This window comes from Orbicella franksi, chromosome 4, assembly GCF_964199315.1.
Source record: "Orbicella franksi chromosome 4, jaOrbFran1.1, whole genome shotgun sequence".
In the NCBI taxonomy this organism is placed as follows: Eukaryota; Metazoa; Cnidaria; class Anthozoa; order Scleractinia; family Merulinidae; genus Orbicella; species Orbicella franksi.
In genome coordinates, this window is record NC_138148.1 from 31,134,646 (window position 1) to 31,155,749 (window position 21,104).

The 21,104-nt window shown below is 38.4% G+C and overlaps 3 protein-coding genes and 1 pseudogene across 6 annotated transcripts in view; 1 reads left to right on the top strand and 3 right to left on the bottom strand.

Annotated features, from left to right (window-relative positions):
- The first annotated feature begins 5,233 nt into the window (after nucleotides 1-5,233).
- LOC145483959 (melanocyte-stimulating hormone receptor-like) lies at nucleotides 5,234-8,819 on the top strand. Its single transcript, XM_081462542.1, has one exon. It carries the CDS (start codon nucleotides 5,400-5,402, stop codon nucleotides 6,471-6,473), a length of 1,074 nt encoding a protein of 357 aa, XP_081318668.1. The 5' UTR covers nucleotides 5,234-5,399; the 3' UTR covers nucleotides 6,474-8,819.
- A 6-nt stretch (nucleotides 8,820-8,825) lies between these two features.
- The window catches only part of LOC145483960 (brevican core protein-like), a 174,000-nt pseudogene continuing 161,721 nt past the window's right edge, over nucleotides 8,826-21,104 (bottom strand). The window contains exons 3-5 of the transcript XR_014048970.1: nucleotides 11,353-11,435; nucleotides 10,966-11,115; nucleotides 8,826-10,546 (exon numbers count right to left, since the gene is read on the bottom strand). The product of XR_014048970.1 is annotated as a brevican core protein-like (transcript). The remainder of the gene's footprint in view (nucleotides 10,547-10,965; nucleotides 11,116-11,352; nucleotides 11,436-21,104) is intronic.
- Nucleotides 12,604-18,855, bottom strand: LOC145483940 (disks large homolog 3-like). Its single transcript, XM_081462515.1, has 5 exons — nucleotides 18,768-18,855; nucleotides 18,590-18,692; nucleotides 16,261-16,397; nucleotides 15,722-15,835; nucleotides 12,604-15,177 (listed from the first exon to the last, which is right to left on the bottom strand). The coding sequence occupies exons 1-5, from the start codon at nucleotides 18,771-18,773 to the stop codon at nucleotides 14,974-14,976; spliced, it is 564 nt and encodes a 187-aa protein (XP_081318641.1). The 5' UTR covers nucleotides 18,774-18,855; the 3' UTR covers nucleotides 12,604-14,973.
- Nucleotides 18,827-21,090, bottom strand: LOC145483938 (glucose-6-phosphatase 2-like). Of its 3 annotated transcripts, none has more exons than XM_081462511.1 (4): nucleotides 20,816-21,090; nucleotides 20,538-20,638; nucleotides 19,349-20,021; nucleotides 18,827-18,895 (listed from the first exon to the last, which is right to left on the bottom strand). In XM_081462511.1, the coding sequence occupies exons 1-4, from the start codon at nucleotides 21,031-21,033 to the stop codon at nucleotides 18,880-18,882; spliced, it is 1,008 nt and encodes a 335-aa protein (XP_081318637.1). In that variant the 5' UTR covers nucleotides 21,034-21,090; the 3' UTR covers nucleotides 18,827-18,879. The 3 variants fall into 3 exon arrangements, with proteins under 3 accessions (XP_081318637.1, XP_081318639.1, XP_081318636.1); XM_081462513.1 differs by having other exon boundaries at nucleotides 18,831-18,895; nucleotides 19,476-20,021; XM_081462510.1 differs by lacking the exon at nucleotides 18,827-18,895 and having other exon boundaries at nucleotides 19,268-20,021.

Sequence of the window (21,104 nt, forward strand, 5' to 3'; positions counted from 1 at the left end):
GATTTTACTCACCTCTAACAAAACGGACGCTCGTGCAAGAATTCCTCAAGCCAACAGCGCCGCGGCGCCGAAACTTCTATTAGAGAGTTGAAGTGTTCCGCTTCCTTTCTGCATGTGTCGTAATTTCCATGCCACTAAGTAAATTCGATCGACGTTTAGGTATTAAACTGTCAGTCTTCCTTTATTCCTCAGTCAAACGAGTCAATAATCGTCTACGTCACGTTAAGGTTGTTTTGTCTCCTGTTAATAGCTCGGTTTTAGAATGACCGCAATACAATCTCTTTTGCTAATGACTAATGGACTGTTATCTCTACAACCAACCGCATCAGCCTGCATGTCTACAGACGTTAAATTTTTCTTTCCCGTTCTTCGAGCGCGAGAGCGATACCAAAACATTCCGCACCCCCACGCGCCCTGTTGCGTTTTGGTTCGCTCAGATCCATCGCTGGTAATATTTTGCTTGCGACGGATCTCGATTGCAAAATTGAAATTATTTTCAAATCGACCGGTGACTGATCGGAAACTGGGTTTGTAACCGTAGTATATTCCTTATTATATTAGGACCTGTTGTGTGGATAACTGTCATATCAAAGTCGCATGCAATATGTTGTGCATTTTTACATCGTTTATTAGACTGCTGTGTTAATAAACTCCTAGCAAATTACTCAATTCCAGGATTTATTCACTCAGTTGAAGCCAGGGTTGGTAAACTCACATTTTAAAACTAGTGAAGTATAAACTGGATCTATTGCAGACCAGGAGCAGTAATGATTCTTGAGACAATAAATTAAACTGACGCGAGAGAAAAGTGAGATATGTACAAAATCGATGAAAAAACGTGAAATGAGATTAATACATATTAAAAATGTAATTTGTGTGTTTGCTTGTTTACTTGGTCCATTTCTACAACTCATGTATCAGTTCTTTGTGTCTTCTAAACTCAACTGAACTGTTGACAAGGAATTAAGATGTTCTCTGAAGATTTTAAGTTAATCTGGAGAATATGAGAAAATCTAATAACCTGCCTCAAAAGTTAGAAGATGCGTTGAATAGATACGTTTCTGAGAGCAAATTTTCGGCGACCTATAGTAGCCCTAAGGCTTTTAAGACGAAATGCAATACACGAAAATCGAGCAATTTCAGGTTTTAGTGGACAAACATCGGGTACCAGAATAATTTTAAGTATTTTGCAGTCGTTTTTACATTTTCTTAAAGCTAAATACACAAACAATTACCTAAAATAACACCGAAAACAATTTCCCACGGGAACGAGAGAAAATAAATTTCAAAGTTCAGAGAACTTGTGAAAATAAACACAGGCAGAATTTCATCATCAGTTTCATTTCACCAGTACTTTCAAGTGTTTCATATGAAGTTCAACATTCGTATTCGACGTTTGGTGTTGCTAGAAATGATTTTTTTTGAGAAGATATTTAAAACAGTCGCAGAGAAGTTTGCAATACGATGTAAATAATCTTGGTGCTAGGTTTTTGTTGACTTGTTACTCGAACTTCTGGTGGATTCCGTCTTAATTATTCTCATAACCTGTTATAACTAAGATTATTGTAACCATTTGATACATGTATGGCGTGGGAACCACTAACTGTGTCATCTTTGTTTCATTGACCGTTTTCCGCTGAGTAATAATTTCATTTGAGCTGTCGATGAAAAACCCTTTAAAAAGTAAAGCTGTTATTGTGTTATCAAAAGCCGTTCAGATTAAAACTGACAAATGACACGTAAAATAACAAATTTTATTTACTCGGGAAAAATTTGAATCTTGAAATGTGGTATTTAGATTGGAAACATAATTTATGTTTCAAAAACGTTTGTTTATAAATAGAACATTTTGATAATTTCATTTAGTAGGGACTGAGTACCTTGTATGCAGGTCTTCAATCGATTTCGTTCGAAGAGCCAGGTACCCTCAAGGCAGGACAGCAGCACATCAACAGCACACATCATGCTGTGGAATCAAACGATGGTGATAAAACCGAGTATTAATCCGACCTCAGTTCCTTCAGAACAGCTCTGTTCATTTATGGATGTACGGTCAGTCATTTCCTGGTATACCATGGACGTTTCCATCTTCTTCCTCATTGTAAACGGGATCTCTTCTATAACGGCAGTCACTTCCAATGTACTCGTTTTGTGCGCGATTTTGGGGAATCCGTCACTCCGGCAGTCCCCGAAAAACCTCTTGCTTTGTTCTTTGTCGTCTTCCGACACTTTCGTCGGGTTGTTGTCGCAAACAAGTTTCATGATCAAAGTAGGATACAGGAATGCCACGCTATCGAAATCTTGTATCTTTTGGTTCTTGTCAGAGACATTTGGTGGCATAGGTGGAGGGGTAACGTTTCTCACATTGTTCTTCATGAGCATCGAGCGATACATCTGCCTCATGCGTCCTCTCAGATACGAGACCATCGTCACAAAGAATCGCGTTGTATTTGTGTTGGCATCTTGTTGGATCTTCACCGTTTCATCAGCATTGGCGCGCTTCTTAATAGCAGATTTGGGTCTACTCGCTCACGTACTCATACCATTGCTTTTGGTTTCCAATTGTTTTATTCATCTAAAAATCATTTTGCTGGTGCGTCACCACAGACGAGCTATTATAGATGTCACTCGGCATATTCAGTCGAATCAACGGAAAGCTGTTGATGTGGCATCACGAACTAAGACAGCTTTGACAATGACGTACCTCTTTGTATTGTTCCTGGCTTGTTACACTCCACTTTTCTGCTGCTTTGTTATAATGTTGGTAGAAGGAAGAGTCACGGCCAATCTTCATGTTGGTCTTGGTGTTTCAGTGACTGTAGTGTACATCAATTCTTCGCTCAACCCTGCGTTTTATTGCTGGAGAATGCGTGAGATCCGGAGAGCCGTCGTGAAACTTTTAAAAGCTGTGTTTTCTAGGCACTGAAGAGCTATCCTGGCGACTGTTCTGGACGATCTCGTATGCTAACATGCCATTGAACAACGAGAACTGTACTTTGCTAATTGGAAAAAGTGCATTGCACAGCATTTAAGGTTTAAGAATTATAAAGTTCATGGATGACGTCTGCCCGCAAACTTTGATTTATTTAAGTCCATGAATAACTTCTGGAAACTCTTTGCAGCTATCGTCCTTCCTTCCCCATGCAATTGTTTTTCTCGGTCTCTGCAATTTACCAGTACGTACCCTGGGTGAACAGAAGAACTGCAAACTAAGGTTACCTGTCTTGTTCAAGAACGGAAGAAAGTGGCTAAGGACAACACTGTAACCCGAGCCCAGCGTTTCAACCGGAGTTCAAGACGTTAACCATTAAGCCAAGGCGTCTGCCAAAGACTGCCATGAGGTCATGGAAACCTAAAAGAAAACTAACTGTTTTTTCTAGGCAATGACGAGCTATCCTGACGACTGCTCTGGGCGATTCTGTATGCTAATATGCCACTGAACAACGAGAACTGTACTTTGCTAATTGGAAAACGTGCATTGTACTGCATTTAAGGCTTAAGAATTATAAAGTTTATGGATGACATCTGCCTGCAAGCTTTGATCTAATTGAGTCCATGAATAACTTCTGGAAACTCCTTGTAGGTATCGTCGTTCCTTCCCCATGAAAGCGTTTTTCTCGGTCTCTGCAATTTCAATACCCTGGGTGAACAGAAGAACTGCAAACTAAGGTAACCTGTCTTGTTCAAGAACAGAAGAAAGTGGCCAAGGACAACACTGGAACTCGCGGAGCCCAGCGTTTGAACCGGAGTTGAAGACGTTAACCATTAAGCCAAGGCGTCTGCCATAAGGGCATGGAAACCTAAAAAAACCGCAGCTAAAACAATTGGTTGATCCAATAGGTCTGTGATAAAGATTTCCTTCATACTGAGATTTACACTTAACGATAACATTCTTCCCTCTATTGCTCGGTGAAATCTTGTTTTATGATGATCAACATTTTCTATCTTATAAATTCTTTAAGTGAAAGTGAAGCATACTGCTGACAGATTCCAATTGCAAGTCTAGTTGTTGGCAAGTTTCTATCGAGTGACGTCACAGTCATATTCGATCTATCAACATGGTGCTTCAAATGTTTCAGCTGAAATTTTCCTTTAAACAGCAGTTAAACATATTTCTAGGGCTGAGGCTGCAGTTGCTTAAACTGATTTCTATCTACGTAGTCCCAGAAATAATAAAAAACAACCTTTTACAACGCTCACCTTTGCCCGATTTAAAGAGAGCGTTTTCTGTTCTGGAGGATTCTGTGCCTCTGTTTATATACTGTGTATTTCTATTTGCTCTGGGTTTTTTTCTTTCTTCATGTCATGTACAGTATATGGCAAAAAATTAAATTGGCTGGTTGTTTCAAGGAGTTGTTTACCTCATGGATGTCAAGTTTATTAAAAGAAACTTTTTCAAAAACTTTTTCAAGTTTGGTGTTCATAACCATTGTACTCTTGTCTTTTTTGTTTATATGTATTTGTACTGGCCTTTTTCAATAAATTCAGTAACATTTCGAGCAATAAATGTGACAGTTAAATTTATTTCCAACCAAACTTCCGAAAAAGCTAAGGTTTGAATAAAAAGTGATTTAAGGTGTAATTGCTCATATGCAATTGTATAGAACACAAGCTACACATACCTGTAAATTTGATATATTTTTATAAAGTCGTTCATTAGCCTTCATTTACTCAAAAATGATATATTTGTGACAAGGGCAAACATAATTTTCCTGTCCTATTAACTTCAAACCATGTAATCTTCTTTTACAACTTTCAAAGCTTTAATGTTTTTTTAAACGTAACTATTTTGGAAGAATAACTCGCCGTATTTGAAGTCGTGCTCGTTTGGGGCATTTTCGAATTCTCCTATTTCCACTTTTCATCTGAGTTACCTGTTCAATTATTAAAGTTTTGTAAAGTTGGAATAGTGCAGCTGTATTTCGCTTTTCATTGAAATTTTAATAAACATGTAATTTACGAAACTCTAATTAAATTTTACATCACCTGTCATAACGCTTCAAGCTGTGATAGTGATCAACATGTAGCTTCTTGTTACGAAATTATTACATTGTAAAGCGAATATGTAATAAGAATTTAGAAGATCATCAACTAGAAGGCATTGCCGTGATGTAATACCAATTCTCAATACTCTTATTAGAAGAAACGCCTGGAAATAGAATGGAGAAGAAATACTTTGATCATCCTGGCTTGTTAGATTAAATGGTCTAATTGGTAGAGTTAAATAGAGGGAGCTAGCTGTGACACACACCACTTAACAAGAAAGTGACTTGAACAGAATTTAGAATAAGGACAGTTCTCTAGCGTTTCTTTTAAAGAACTGGATTCGAATTGTACGAGGATTTGGGAAAGTTCACTTTTTGAGGATTTTCTAAACAATGCGAGTTTAACTTTCAAAAATGAACGCCACTACGACCGTAAAGTCAGTGCAACCCTTCGAAGTCGAGAAGAGCTGTTATTTCATCGCAGTTAACCTCGATTTGCCTTTTTACGTGTATTTCACGAACACAGCAACTTCCGTTGTAAACGGGGTCTCATCTGTTGTAGCGGTAACAGCAAACGCCTTAGTGCTCGTTGTTATGTGGAGAAGCCATGCTCTGCACACGGCTGCTAACGTTTTATTAGGCTGTTTGGCCTTCTCTGATGTAATGGTTGGTTTGGCTTCTCAACCTGCATACATTGTCTCCAGAGTTAGTGAAAACTGCGGTGACTTCCAACGTCTTTGCATTTCGTCCCTGGTTGCAGAGATAACAGGCTGGGCAGCTTCTGGAGTGTCGTTTCTCACTTTGACGGCTATTGGTGTAGAGAAGTATATTTCACTGTTTCGACCTTTGAGATATCACACGCTCGTTACAACTAAGAGGATGCTTACTTTAGTCCTGTGCTTTTGGATATACCTTATTTTGAACCAAGCCGCGCGCTTTTGGTTTCTCGATAGCAAGTCAGCTGCCTGTTTGGTCGTTGTTGTGATTGTTTCTTGCCTTAGCGTCAGTTTTTGGTCTTACTGGAAGATCTACACCATTGCATCTCGACATCAAAACTCTGTTCGAGACATCGCGCTTGTAACCGCGCGCTTGCATGGCAGAGAGGTCTCAAAATCTGTGCTACGCGAGAGGAAGGCTGCAAATGCCATGCTCGGAGTATTTTTGCTGTTTCTGTTTTGTTATTGTCCCATGGTGTTCTGTTCGGTAGCGTTTCAAGTCACAGGGTTTACAACGTCTATTAAAGTTGCATTTAACGTATCCGGGACATTATCATTTGTGAACAGCTCTTTAAACCCACTCTGGTATTGCTGGCGTATTGGGGAAATACGGCGAGAAATACGGAAGTTATTTCTTAAAAGCACAGTTGATGGCATATCGACTACTGGGACGGCTACCAGAGCCAGCTTTGTGTGTAGGAATGACGGTCTTGATTTGATCAACTCCGAGGTATTCACAAAAGAAAATAGTGTAGCTCCCGTCGGGATTTGAGTAAGTCAAGCTCAGTTTAGCATTCCCTAAAGGCAGAAATTAAATATAGGTGTTTCCTTTGTGTGTTACTAGATTACACAAGTCAACATGATGTTAGCTGATATGACATGGTACTTGATGGTGTGGCAGGTCCAAAGAGATGTGAAAAATGGCAAAATTAACATTTTGCCAATCCCAGAATTTCTCAAATAACATTGTATGTTTAGGGACGTCAGTTTTCGTTATATTTCTAGTGTGGGCCTTTTAAAATAGCAAATGTTTTCACGGGAATTTGCAATTCCGGTTTGCAATAACAAAAGAGAGCCTTTCCTTTTTCTTGATTGAAGAAACTCTTAAAATGACAAGATGAAATTGCAAGGTCAAATGAAACCAATGGAAAAATTGATTGAAATATGATTGAAGTTACTTATCCGAACATCAGAAAGCTGTGTTCTGGTGTGATACGTTGCCTTTATTTATTCACTATATGTATGAAAGCTGAAAGCTTGTGGCGTCGTGTACAATACATTACTTCTAGATATGAAGTGGTGATTTCTGGGAGAGAGACGATGCAATTCCTACACACATTTCGAATCGTATTATTTTTGGGAGAAAGACGAGCAATTTAATTTGTCCCCGCAGCTATGCCGAGTTGTGAAGTGTCCAGCCAGCTATTTTTCACAGGAGATTTAACTTCTCTCCGCGTGCAAAGTTGTGACGTTCGATCAATATATATAAGATCACCATTTTAACCACGGCAGTTGTACTTTAAGTCAATTCAATCATCAGCATCATGTTGACCTCTTGCTGCGTTAAAATTAAACTTTGAAACCGACTTATAACATCTCAGGAAAGCACCCCACATCCCAGGGTATATAATTATCAGCCGAGACAACATTGCAAGCTTCAAAGATCGCCAACCTGTTCCCTCCCCACGGGTTAAGCACCAGCCTTTCTCCAAAACGTCTCAAGAAGAAAACACTTTGTCGCAACCAACAAAGTTTAAGCCGCTTCCGGCACTACTACGCTCGACAGAGAGTAGTGGTCTGGAGCAGAACACTGAGAGCCAAAAACACCTGCAGAAATTAAGAGTTCCAGGCAACAGGGAAAGAAACCTCAAAGTCCAATTTTATCATTCCGCAGGACTTAAGCACACTGAGAGCCCCTGAGGTTTTCGAGTGCCTAAGGGGTCTTAACATGTAACAGTTAGAGAAGATTTTCAGCGAGCATCAGGTTCATGGCGGCATGCTGGTGTGTTTGGATGAACAAGCTCTGGAGCCGTTTGGAATGGATTGTTCTAATTTCATCGTATAAAATTCTTAAAGTGATCGCTGACTGGAGGCCACAGCTGTGGAAACTAGCCGTCACACACATCTCTAGAACGTAGATCTAGAATCTTTGAAACAAGGCATGGGTACAGCGCGTTTTCCACTAGCATGAAAGATCTTTGTTACTCTATTGATAGTGATTGGTTACTCGATGTGAATCGCACTGTAGCACACTGGACTTCCTCTTACTATGTTAAGAAGGAATACGTTGTTGATCATTGTCGTGCTGTAAAGGCGTACCAGATTCCCTTTAAAAGATAAGATGTTGTGCAAAAGTTAACATCTTTGTAGAAATGAGTTTATCGAAGGTTATGAAAGAAAGCGTGGAAGTGTGATTAGAGAGCTGGAGTTGGAATCCGGTGGAACGGATTTGAGTGTTCCATGCCTGATTTTGTTGTGGGTAGAGACGAGTTCAAGTTCCAGACCAACCAACTGGTACGCCTCATGCTACTTGGAATTTTTGATCATGAACATTGATTTGAGTCTGATTATGTTCATTTGCAATATTTGTTGCGGTTTTTTTGCATTTCTAAACTTTGACTAAAAATAAAATATTGTCAATATTGATTTCTTATCTCTGGTCACGGCCATACGTGCCACTTAGGCAGGGCTGAAGAGGATCATGTCATGCCAGTATTAATTTCTAATTGACATCATGATCACATGCCTATACATGCATTTCTAAATAATGTTCCAGTATATTCAAAATCGTCCAGAAACAGAATTTGCAACCTGAGAGATATTCGATCTGATATAGACGATCGACTTTCATAAGATTCAGCTGGTGCTGATGAATCTTTCCAGCGCACTCATGTATAGGATGCGATACTCATTATGGTATTGGGATGTTTTGTCTGACTGAGGCAGGAGAGCAACAAATCGATTGGGTCCCTGAAACGGACTGAGCAACTTTGGAAAGCCATACCATTTGCTAAACTCCCATGCCAAAACTGACAATGGAGATGCCAAAAATATGGCAGATAAGTCTATCAAGAAACATTGTAAACATTGTAAACATTGTAAAATAAATGCATGTAAATACGCTAAAGTAATTTATATTTCCCTGTTGTTTGAATTATGGAAAATGTACAAATATTTCAAATAAAATCAAATTATATCTTAAATCTAAAATTTTTGTCACTGTGAATATTATTTCATTAATTTTGTTTGATATTGGTTTTTATTGTGATATCTTCACTAATATTCATGCTACCGTGCGAGTATTTATTGTTATTATTATCCTTATAATAGCAACTGTTCAGTGTTGTGGTAATTCTTTCTTTAATAGTATTTTTTTTAAACTGGTTTGAAATCTGGCCCGGGTTGTTCGAAAGCCGGTTGGCGCTAATCCAGGATTAAAAGTTAAAAGAAGTAATATGTATTTTTTGTATAGAAATATCTTTCACCGCTTATGGTTGTGTAGTTTAAGATTAATCAAACTCAAAACTGAAAGACAAACAAGATAAACAGAAACTTGACCGTTACAAAACCGCAATCAAAATTCTCTCTAATCCTGGGTTACTTTAATCAGGTTTTGAACCACCCGGCCCTGGATATTTGATACGGTGGTGACTTAATTATGTACCAGTATTGGTACAATATTGATTTATTGCAAGAGACATATGGAGAGACTGTTGCTATTAGTAAGTTTAAATTTATATCACTCGAGTGAAACAAAGTCTCCTCAAGTCGCTTAAAATTGCCTTAAGTCGCCTTAAGTTGCCTAAAATCGCGTTAAATCGCCTAAAGTTGCAATGTTTTTATCGGCCAATTTTGCTTAAGGCGCTTAAAGTAAAAAATAAAAAATAAAAAAAAAAATAATAAAATAATGAAATAATTAAGAAATAGCCCAAAGTCGTCTTACGTTACGGCAACTTAAGGTCCCAGAGTAGGCCTATTTTTGATAACCATTTCGTATCATCCCCTTCCGATAAGAGAAGTCCACCCGGTGTTGAAGACGGTAGGGATGATTCAGCCGTTAAACTATGTACAGGGCCAGCGTTGTAGCTGGTCATTGTTGCTTTTTTCGAAATTTCTTCGGCGTGGATCTTTAAAAATATGAATCCCTTTCAGAGCGAAAACGCCTTTTCAAATTTCTCCGGCGTAGTGTGGGCATGGACTCAGATTTTGCATTTCGCCGCCGGTAGAATAATAGCATAAATTAAACCTTGGAAAATTATCTGCCATTTAACTGAGCCATTCATACGGCGGCGCCATATATATTCTTGATCGCACATGTATAGTGACTTACAAATATGGAATTACTCCAGTCATCTGGTAAATAAATACGTGCAACTAAAATTAATGAGTTTTATCATCTCCGGAGGTCTCAGAGCTGCAAAGAAAATGGTTCAAGGATACCATGGCTTGCCACAAACGTAACTACGTTTATCAAGGTCGCAGTTCAGATCATTCCATTGACCAGTTATGAAGACCAATGAAATGTAACTCAGTGCAATTTTCAGAGCCACCCATAAAATTCGGTTCTCCTGGCTGCCAATTGGTAAATGACACGTCAGATCCATAAACCCATTCGTAAACAGCTTTCGCGTTTACCAAGTTGGTAAGTCCGATCCATACATTCACAAGAGACACGACCACTTGATCGAGTGCGAACGAACTCGTTTTCCTTATCACTGTGTATGGACGTCAGACTACTGTTTAAAATGCGGCAGTTTTGTTGAGCTTTGAACCAGTTGATCTCTTTCTTAAACGCCTTGAAACATAAATCATTAAAGAAGAGCCAGTCTGAGGTAGAACATATTGCTGTGGAAAGTTTATTTTTGACAGACATTATTAGTATAGAAAGAAATTTGTCAAGTGACTCGTTGAATAACAGAAAATTATAAATCCGCCATCTTTGTGTTTCGATCATCTCTATAACAACAGAGCTTAGCAAACATGTTCAAAGACATTTGAAAAGAAACTAAATCTTTAATCTCCCTCGATAAAAATTGAAAGATTTTAAAAAGTATTTCAAACAATTTTGACTTTTTATCAATCTATTGCAGCATATTTGATGTTATAAACTGGCTAAAAATAACACAGAGAGCCATTGCAAATAGGTAAAACGTCAGATACAATAGCGACATGCCAGAGATTGCAGGAGACCACGTTGATATAGGTTGCAAGCTATATCAGACAAATAATCAAGTAAAACATGTATTTGCATGTACCAGACTTACCGGTTTCGCAAAATCTTCCCGTGAAGTGTGGCTTGCATGAGTAGGTGAATCTCTTGCCTGTGACGTCACAAGTCTCGTGACAGGTCCCTCCATTAAACATGATTGGCTTCCACAGCATCCGTTCTGACATTCGGTATGAGGAACATCGGCCTGGCCGAAATACATTTTTAAAGTTTAAACACGACTTGATTGGAAGTAGTAAATAAATTTTGTGTAACAGTAGTAAAGGGTAACAGCAGACAGACTGTAACGTATTGAGAAAGTAATTATTGTATTGGGGTAAAGACTTTTTTTAAAATCTCGCATAGAAACTTCTGCGTTGTAATAATACCTTGAAGGCAGATTTTCAGTTGTCGTGCATGTTGGTCAAAGTAATGTATTCCTGACCCTAATGTCGTAGTTAACAACCAGATCATAGTACTGGGAACCCTGCAGAGGTTTCAGCGCGCTGGGATTGGTATTTAATAAGTCTATGTTAAAATAAATTTGGGTTTTAGCAAGAAATTCGACAGGAGCAAAGCATATCTGTCAAGATATGACTGTCATGGAAACATCCAGTTTGATCATAGTCTTAGTGAATTTATTCTTCCACCGTAGCAGAATTCGAACACAACTTAATTTTTTCTTTATTTGCATTCACTAAGACGATAAATTTAACATTGCTCCGGTCTAGTTTAGACTTTCACTGTGTAAATTCATCAAATAGAACTGTTTCGTGGATATGGCGCTGGGTCAAATACTATTAATTATTTAAATTGTCTTTAAACTATCCACCTGCTACCAAAATTATATTACGAAACAACTTCCCGTATTAGCCTGCACGTTTTGTATTCTGCCAATCATTTGTGACAATACTTTTCAACAAAGGTCTGGGCCATTTTAATTATAGTGAAATACGCAAAACCTTCGGATTCTTTTGTTTATTTTTAATTTGTTTTACATCGATAGAAAGACTGAAAGTTTTGTTTTTCAAACGTTCGCTTACGAACGATCCAATCCAAACATACTGACATTCATGTTTTTATCATGATTTCTTTTGAATGTTCGCGTATTATCAACCTGGCATTATCCTAAACGAATACAACTCAACTCTTCCTGGCAGTGCCCTTGCAAAAATTGATGAAACAACTTAAGTTATGCCATCGTGCACGTTTGTTGTTTTTCTACCCACCAGGTAAATTCCATTGTAGTCTGAATTCCACAAAGCTTTGTTTATAGATGGAAGGTTTCCCTCCCAGTTCCCATGCAGTTAAGAATAAAGGTTTTTTTCAGCTTTCGGTGCTCCCAAATTAAATCCTTTATTTTATCCTATTTGTTTTATCCTATAGTTACGTTTTAGTTAGCCTTTTTTTTTCGAGTGACTGCATATAAACTGAGGACCACTGAGGCAATCGAGGCCTCACGCTAGTAGTCATCAAATCGATTGCTTTAACCACCCGAAGCGAATGAATGTCTTGACGGGCTCCCAAATTAAACTGGCGAGATAATTTTAAAATATCTTCAGTTTTGTTGGTGTTTTATTTTGGTAGAAATTACAAGGCTTTTACAATGAAAAGTGTTCCCTATAATTTTCTCACTAGTACGTGAGAACATAAAATGATTTGAGAAAAAAACAAACCCTGCTTAAGGCGGGTGAGGGTAGGGCTTAAGATATTTCTTAGTTCAAAAGAGAGAGCTTATCAGGGAGGAGTTGTTTTGAGAGGGAGGTGGGGTGGAGTGGGGGCTTGATGTAGTTTTTATTTGTTGAATTATAGTGGTATGAGCTGACCCTCGCGTGACATAAAATGACCGTTTCCTTGCAACGGGGAAGTAATTTCAATTGTACTGATATAGAATAACTGTTACGTAGGCTGTACTGACTCTTCCGTTATATCGCCCAAACTGTTACATGCCATGCGGTTTAACAGTGTCACTGGTCACGTGAAAAACCACGTTGCTAGTGACATGATCCAGCAATTGAAAGCTTTCGTAGTTTCTGCGAGGACACTTGGCACGCACGTTGCTCGTAAGTTCAACCAAAAAAACAATTCAACATGCAGGCTATAAGTCCATGTTTCAGTAACTACACGGACCCAATAACTCAACCACCAATTATAGTCTGCAAGCAAGTGTAACTCACGCTTAACAGCACAAGCGTCACGGCCTCTAAAAAACGATAGAAAAGTCGGGAACGAGCGCCAAAAACAAACAAACAAACAGTACAAGTGAGTGAACAATTTGTAATTTCTAAAACACTTAGATCCACTGATAAGTTTGACAGGAGCCTTAAATAGGCTTTAATATTAGAACGACGCTCTGCCCACTGCACACCACATTTCAACGAAAAAAAAAAACACGTTGCAACATTCTTGGATCGTTCTGTGGGTCGTACAAACGTGTTCAAGATGAGGTGCGCATGTTCCACTAAAATGTGACCTGCGTTTGAGCGGGCCTTTAAACGAAACTAACAATGGACGTAAAAATTACGCTTAACATGAACCTTACATAAACAATAAAAAAGTCGATGTCCCGACCCTTGAATTCTTTTGAAGCCGTAAATTTTGGTTGTAGAGAGGACTTAGCTTTGCAGTAATCGTAATTTGAAGCGCAAAAATTTAAGAAATGTTCGTACTCTGCAAGCCTCTTAGCTCATATTAGCCCACTGCTCATATTGAAAGGAACCCAATCACAGCATTTAGAGTTATTTTGGCCACGTACAAGATTACCTTTGTATTGAAGGAAACCAGAAAATAGCAGTTTACTAAGATAGAAAAACACTAAAGAGATAATAATAAACCATAAAGGAAAAAGGATGGTTAAGGATGGAGAAGATTAACACGGATTACAAACGACGAACCAGATGCACATACCGTGACGTGTTCCTTTAATAAGTTAAGAAAATAGCTGATAATAAAAACACCTTTCGTCATGAGTAGCCTGCTTGCAGTTGGCCTTTTCTCGCAGAGGGGCGACCTGCACCATTCACAAGGTTCTTTATAATTGGCCAAACGAAACAATAGGAAAACAACACAAACACTGCCTCTAGCTCTAAAAACAAAACAGGTGCAGATTAAAAGGAACGAATCAAAATTGAGGTTCAAAGAAGAGCAGGTCAACTTCTCTCTGAGTCCGACAAGCATTACACGTCGTGAGGTCGGACGCAGAAAAAAACGCGGTGTGGACGACAAGGTGGTTTTTCTTCCCTTAAGGCGCCGCGCCCATGTCTCTCGTCCAAATCACGACTCTTACAGCTTGTTTTGTACAGTTTTCCGTTTTTGATTTTCGAGAGAAAAAGACTGCAAACAGTTTACCTGATCATTAATAGCCCAATCACTCTTTATGTACATAAATACATTATATACTAGATAATCGTTGATTTTAAGGAAATCACAGAGGTTCTGAAAAAGTAAGAATAACCTTGCACCAAAAATAAGAAACTAAAAACAATTAATGCAAAAAGTGAACTTATCAACATGACACGAGAGTGGGTTTGATTCCTGTCTGGGACTCAGATTTTTTTCTTTTTTCTTTGTTGTGTCATGTTGATGAGTACATTTTTCACAATCATTACCGAGCTTACAACTCACCATCTTAATTCACTTTAAAACGATTACAATAAAATTAACCACAATTAACAGAAGACTAGGATAAAACCAGATGGCAGCTTCACAGGAATAGTTCATTCCTACTTGGAGCTCTTTTCCCAGTTACTGAGCACAGTAGCAGTTTCTATACACTGGCCGCCACATGTTCAATCACTGCATAAAAGTCTTCTCGTGTCAAGTGTCAGCCATTTAAGAAAATGATACGGAGGTTCCTTTGTCTTGTCTTTGTGCACAACTATCAACTTCTTCTGCAAATCCTTCCTTGCGGTCCTGAGATAACTAAAGATGAAAAGCTCCCTTTGTTGATGACTTTGAAATTCTCCACACTTGCCTACTTGACAGTAGCAGTCTAGTTGTATGGAGAAAATAGATCTTATAACCCCAGGGCATGAAAGGAGTAGCTACACACAGATACGTTCCAATGTTATTTAGCAGCTTTATATATTCTAAGAGCGACAAATACAGCTAAACTTCCTACTGCTAATCCAATTGATAAGGCGCCTAGTTTAGATTCGTAGAACTGTTTTAACAAGCTGATAGCAGGATGCGGTGGTTCTTCCTCACAAGGGCCAAGTATTGGAGGGCCATCTACTACAGTCTCCTCTGGTGAGTTTGGAACTTGCTGTGTCTGTAGTAAAAAAAGTGAAAATCAACTGCCCTGGAAGCAAACATAATGTATTGACGGACGATCATGTTATGTTCTAGTGTTTAATTTGATCTTGTTTTTACCAGGTGACCATTGAGAAGTCAGATCATGTAGTGAAGTTAGATCTCACAGTCCTGTCTTGAAATACATTTGTCATGTTAGCACACTGCACTACTACAAACTTCTAGATGGTTTGTTGTTCAAGAGAATGATCAAGAAATAGCTACCCCAAGATGCAAAAGAGAATTCAAGGAAAACCTCTGTTTTTGATCACCAACACTTGAAAGCTCACAGATTTTCCATGATTTGGCAAAAAGTAAAACTTGCTCCATTGTTTGTTACTTACGGTATATTAAAAAATAACTCACCAAAAGGGCTTTTTTGGTCCTGTCTTGACATTTTCAAGATTATCTTTATGAAAAATTAAACAACAAACACAACTTAAACCCCCCTTCCTTATTCCCCCCTGCACTAGTTGTTCCTGATGGATGACAGGTAGGTTCATGTCCCCCCAAATGAAACTCACCAGCAGTTGAGCTTCGGCATTCTTTTCCACTAGTAGCGAAACTGATTCTTCAGCTTTGCGAAATTCATTAACTGCTACATCATGAGTCACACATTCTAGGCTTGTAGCATTCAACTGTAAATGAAATACTTCAAAATTTAATTGCATTCAAAAAGTATTCTTAACATGTCATTATACAGTGGAATCCCAAATTATTTCTCGAAACTCTCATTCTTTCGAACATCCTGATAACTCGAACCAAAAGTTGTTTTGCTCTCCTTGGTTGAACACTGTAATTTTACCACTGATTTCCTGGACTATCCTATTTTTCAAACCAATTTTCATTTCCCTTATAGGTTTGAAAAATCAAGATTGCACTGTACTTCTCCAAAATTTTGTAACTTAGCTACATATTTACCAGATAAACTGTTTATCGTTAACTTGCCGTATGACATCATTACTGGTGCCATTTATTTTACTTTCCTGTTACATGCATCGTTCTTTTGAATTTGTAGATCATCAAGACTGAAAGACACACGACCAATCTCATGAACACTTACTGCCAGTATCCTGTCTCCTGGCTCCAGTCTGCCATCTATTCCTGCTGTACTGTCAGCCCTGACAGTGGTAATGAAAATGCCTGGGTCAGAGCCAACATGGGGATGGTCAAAACCTCCACGAATGTTGAAACCAAATCCTAAAGTAAAAAAAAAAATAAGAATATAGGCAAACACTGTTTTTTTTCCTACTTTGTGGCATTGCTGACTAGTTTTTCTTATGTAACAGTTTTAATTAGGATCCAATTCTCAAATTACACCATTTAGGGATTATGCCCCATTGATACTGCAACCCTAGGTAGCAGCCACCCCGCCCCACCCCCCTTGCAAAAACTAAAACCCAATTCAAACAATTTTTGGAGGTTCCAAAATTGTGATGCAGACACTAGGCTCTAACACTGTTAGGCTCTCTGAATGATCAGAACTCATTATCTAAGTTTGCTGCACTTTTTATCAGCTTACCTGAGGAGGTGGGTAGGGAAAGGGGAGGGGGGGGGGGTGTAGAATTAGGAACTTTGCTTGGTCAGGACTTTGTTTGTTAACTTTTGACTTTGGTAGGACATCACTGCACCTTGCACTGAACTACTGAACTACTTAACCATTTGGACTCACTTTGTTTTCAATTTTTTTAAGGGGTGTAGTCTAGACAATAATATTACATAAAGTGGCCTCTCATTTAAATAATAATGCATTAGGAAACCTCTGCTTTACACTGATAAGAAAAATCTTTGCCTACAAACATGAGCACAAGGTTAAGGTTTCTGATGCAATGTTGTTCAAATTTGGTACCACTTATGCAAGAAAACTATTAGTCTACCACCACAAGGGAAAATACAGATGAAAAGTTGCATAGAGGTATGATATATGTTATTGCCTTGTGGCAGATCAAACAAATTGAACTATGGAGATTTAATTAATCAACAAATTTAACAGAAGAGAACTCTATAAAATTATTTTGTGCTCATAATGCTTAACTATAGTTAACATTATACACTAATAATATTCATAGTAATGATATTTCTATTTCTTCCTGTTTACCAGGCCCCTTTGGCAGAGTGACCAAGCAATTATGAGGAAGTGCTTATTTATTTTATGTAACTGGGAGTACCATAAAGTCAAACGCAAACGGGTTAAGCCCTGTTGGGTATTTGCCTTCTGGGGACATCAACTGAAAACAAAACCCCCCTCACATATGCAAATATATTTACAAAATTTGAAATACATATGGGTTATTGACCAAGTGTGAGGTCAAGATGGCTGGATATTGTCCAAGTTCTTTTTTTTGCATGTTTATGGACCGAGACAGAGTCGAGGTCCATAACCTCGCTAAAAAAGGACGAGGCCAATATCAAGCCATTTTGACCGAACAAGCTTGGTCAATAAAGGATTTATTATATGGCTTTCAGGGAAATTTTTCTTGCAGGACACGACAGGTAGTCCTGAGCGGGCAAGATAACTCCATCTTGCCCGCTCGGGTAGCCAATCACAGTGCAGGATTTGATTCATCTTGACTGCTCACAGAGCTGGCCATAATAAACCATGTTATAGCCGTAGGAATGACTAACAATGTCAAATTTTATGAGTGGTCTTGTAAGATTCTGCCTGAAGGAGATTCCATTGCAGAGGAAATGAGCACACAAGCTGTTCATTTCACACTATCAATAACAAAGATGACCACTATAAACAACCATGTACTAGCTCCATTCAAACTTAGCTCTGAGAAATTCAAGTCGTGAGATCGACTTGATTTTTATAAATAAGCTTACCTAAACATTCTAAGACCATACTATTGAATATATAGCCATTTCCCAAAATTTCCAAAACCTAAACTACAGACTGAAACTACAGAAAAATGGTGTAAAATTTAAGCGGAACATGAATTGTACTTTTAGGGTTATGTAGTAACATGCAACGTTAAAAAGAAAAAAAAAACGAAAAAAAAAGGGAAAAAACAGCTTTGAAACCGAAAGAAAGCAAGGTGGCAGAACACCTATTTAATCTTCACCTGAAGTCTGAACTAAAAATAACGCTTAATGTTAGCTAAAGACGTCTTAGGAAGCCATTAGCCAGTATTTAAGCAGAGATATATTTAATTAAATCGTATTTTGAACCTATCATCAGCGGCAATCTATAAATAGCATGCCGTTTCGTGCAGAGGGTGACAAAAAAGGCACGCATTTGTTGAAAGCAGCAGCAAAAAATTTTCAAATTTACTCCTCAGACTGTCTTGTATACCCGTGTTCTGTTTGTAGCACTTATGGCAGCTTTCGAAATCTAATAAGGTCAAAATGTTTGCTCTCGTATCGGCCGTACGTAACCAATTTACGCTTACCTTCGTTCCCTTTCGTCAAATGCACAACAACTAACCGCGACTTGTCTACCCCTCTGCTAAGTTCGTCCCACAGTCTCTTCCTTTCGTCATCACTGGCCCGCCCCTGTTTAAATAAAGATTACCGTGACATTTCTTAGAAGGATTCAGGCGATTTCTGCTTATTTATGCTTGTACTCACGCTCATCTTGCATGGAAGTCTTGATGATGCCAAGTTCCAATTCCTCAAGTGCAAGGTTCAAGGCGCTCGAGAAGGTACTGGAACGCACTCCTTTCCAAGCTTCCCGCAGTCTTCAACAGCATGTCAAGCTTCTCAGCGAAAAGAAGGAAACGTGTCACGCAGTATCTGGTAACGTGTTCGCACGGGATATCGCAGAGCACAACAATACAACGTCCTTGTTTAAGAGTTTATTCTGGCAGGAGAGTGGGGGATGAAGGGACCGTTTCAATACAAAAAAAATTCAATGCCAAAAATGCAGTTACCCATTTGATACTAAAGCATTCAATTACATGTAATTGTTTAGACCACTGCATCTTCCACAAAACATGGTTGCGATAATTGTTTCTTTATTAGCAAAATTAGTAATATAGCCTTGAATTAAATTTATAAGATAGTTTTATTTGCGCTCCCAAATATTTGCACCATAATGGAAGCAAATTGATTTGATATATAGTGACTTTTTCAAGGACATCATTTATGACAAGACAATCATCGGAACAACACAAATAATGATAATAGGAATTAAAGAACATCTGCCATACCCAGAAACATAAAATAGCAAAGGGTTTGATTTTGGCAAAGAAATGGCCTCCAAAAGCTGTAAAAGAAAGACCGAAAGAATGATTTTGAGACTTTTGGAAAGTAAGGGATTTTGAAAATTGCTCAAACCTCTCCAACTATTTATTCCTGTTCTTGTAACAGATCCTACAATAAGAAAAGAAATTCCTAATCCTAGAGTTGCTCCAGAATCACGAATGAGTGCATAAAATGGTGTTGTGTCAAGATGAACATAAGATGGATTGACACACCACTTCTGAGCTTTGGTAACTGATATTGAAGGATCATAAATAAGTACTGAAAGGATGAAATGAGATGCCAAGGTTGATACAACTAACACTATGGAACAAATTGTACAGTAAAAAACAGATTGGGAGACTTCAAAGAGTGCTGAACTGTGCTTTCTTACAGCAGAGGCCACAAATACTCCGACTACTATGCCTAGAATGACTTGATGAGGGAAGTGCGTAGCTATAAACACTCTGGACAACGAGACAAGAGAAAGGATTGTAAGGAGTACACTCCAAATTGTTGTAGTTATAATGAATCTGTTAAGAACATGTGCTTGGTGTAACGTTTCCCTTAGTGAGTTCATCAGCCACAGGACTACCAAGCACAGCACAGCAGATGTTACCATAGAATGACCTGATGGGGACCCTGTGGAAGAAAGAATGTAATATGTGTTAAAGGTAAGCATGCAAAGATTTGGATGCTACCCTTGTCTAACCTCCTTGCCAGCCATTTTGGGGTTGTCACACAATGCTCCCTCCCCAACAACAGTAGTTGTTGCTGGGGAAGGGGGGTTGCGTGACAACACAAATATGGCTCCAAAGGAGACTAACCTTGATCACAGTAAATTTTAAATTGGCTGTGTGTACCAACTTTTTATTGGATAAGTCTATGGCATGGGTCAAGTAAGCAATATCTACCCCAATTACAAGTAAGGTATAAAGAAAAGCTAAGAATCAAATAACCGGTAGTTAAAGAGAAAAAAACTTGCAAGGTTTGCAAGGTTAAATATACACTTCTAAGTCAACAGTTTTAAATTCCAATTCGATCTGGAAACAGTGGATGAAGAGCCACTTTGTAGAACCGCCACCGCAAATTCCATTATTATTATTATGATGATGATGATGATGATGATGATGATCATATGCAAATTAATTAACTTGCCTGGTCCTGTTTCACAAGTCAACTCAAACTGTTCAAGGGTCACATTTTTCCACTGAGCTGTCTCATGAATCCACCAATATGGCCTATCACCTCTTAGGATCCTATCAAAACAATTTTCATCTTCAATCACCATACATGTAGATCAAGTTTAGTTTTTGCATAAAAAAATGCACTTCTTTAATGCTGCTTCCCCTACAACTCATTAAAACAGCTGGGTACATTTTTCCTCACCAAAAAACAAACTTCTTTTTCAATCAAAACCTTTTTTTCCCACTTACCATTTCAGAACAAGATTTATCCACTCAGAGATAATGGCTGTCCACAACACACTCACTCCTAAATTGTGATTTAAATGGTACACGACTGGAAAATAGATCAGAAAGGAGTTCCTAGGATCACCAACTTTAGAAAGGAATAGCATTTCACTTTGCCACCCTGCCCAAGACTTTTGTAAATAAATGATAAAATTGATCTCTGAATCAAGAAGAGCCTCCATGTTGTGGGCCGACGGTTAGTGGTGGACTGGGACTGAAAGAGACCGGGGTCAGCGGTCTATACACTTTAGAG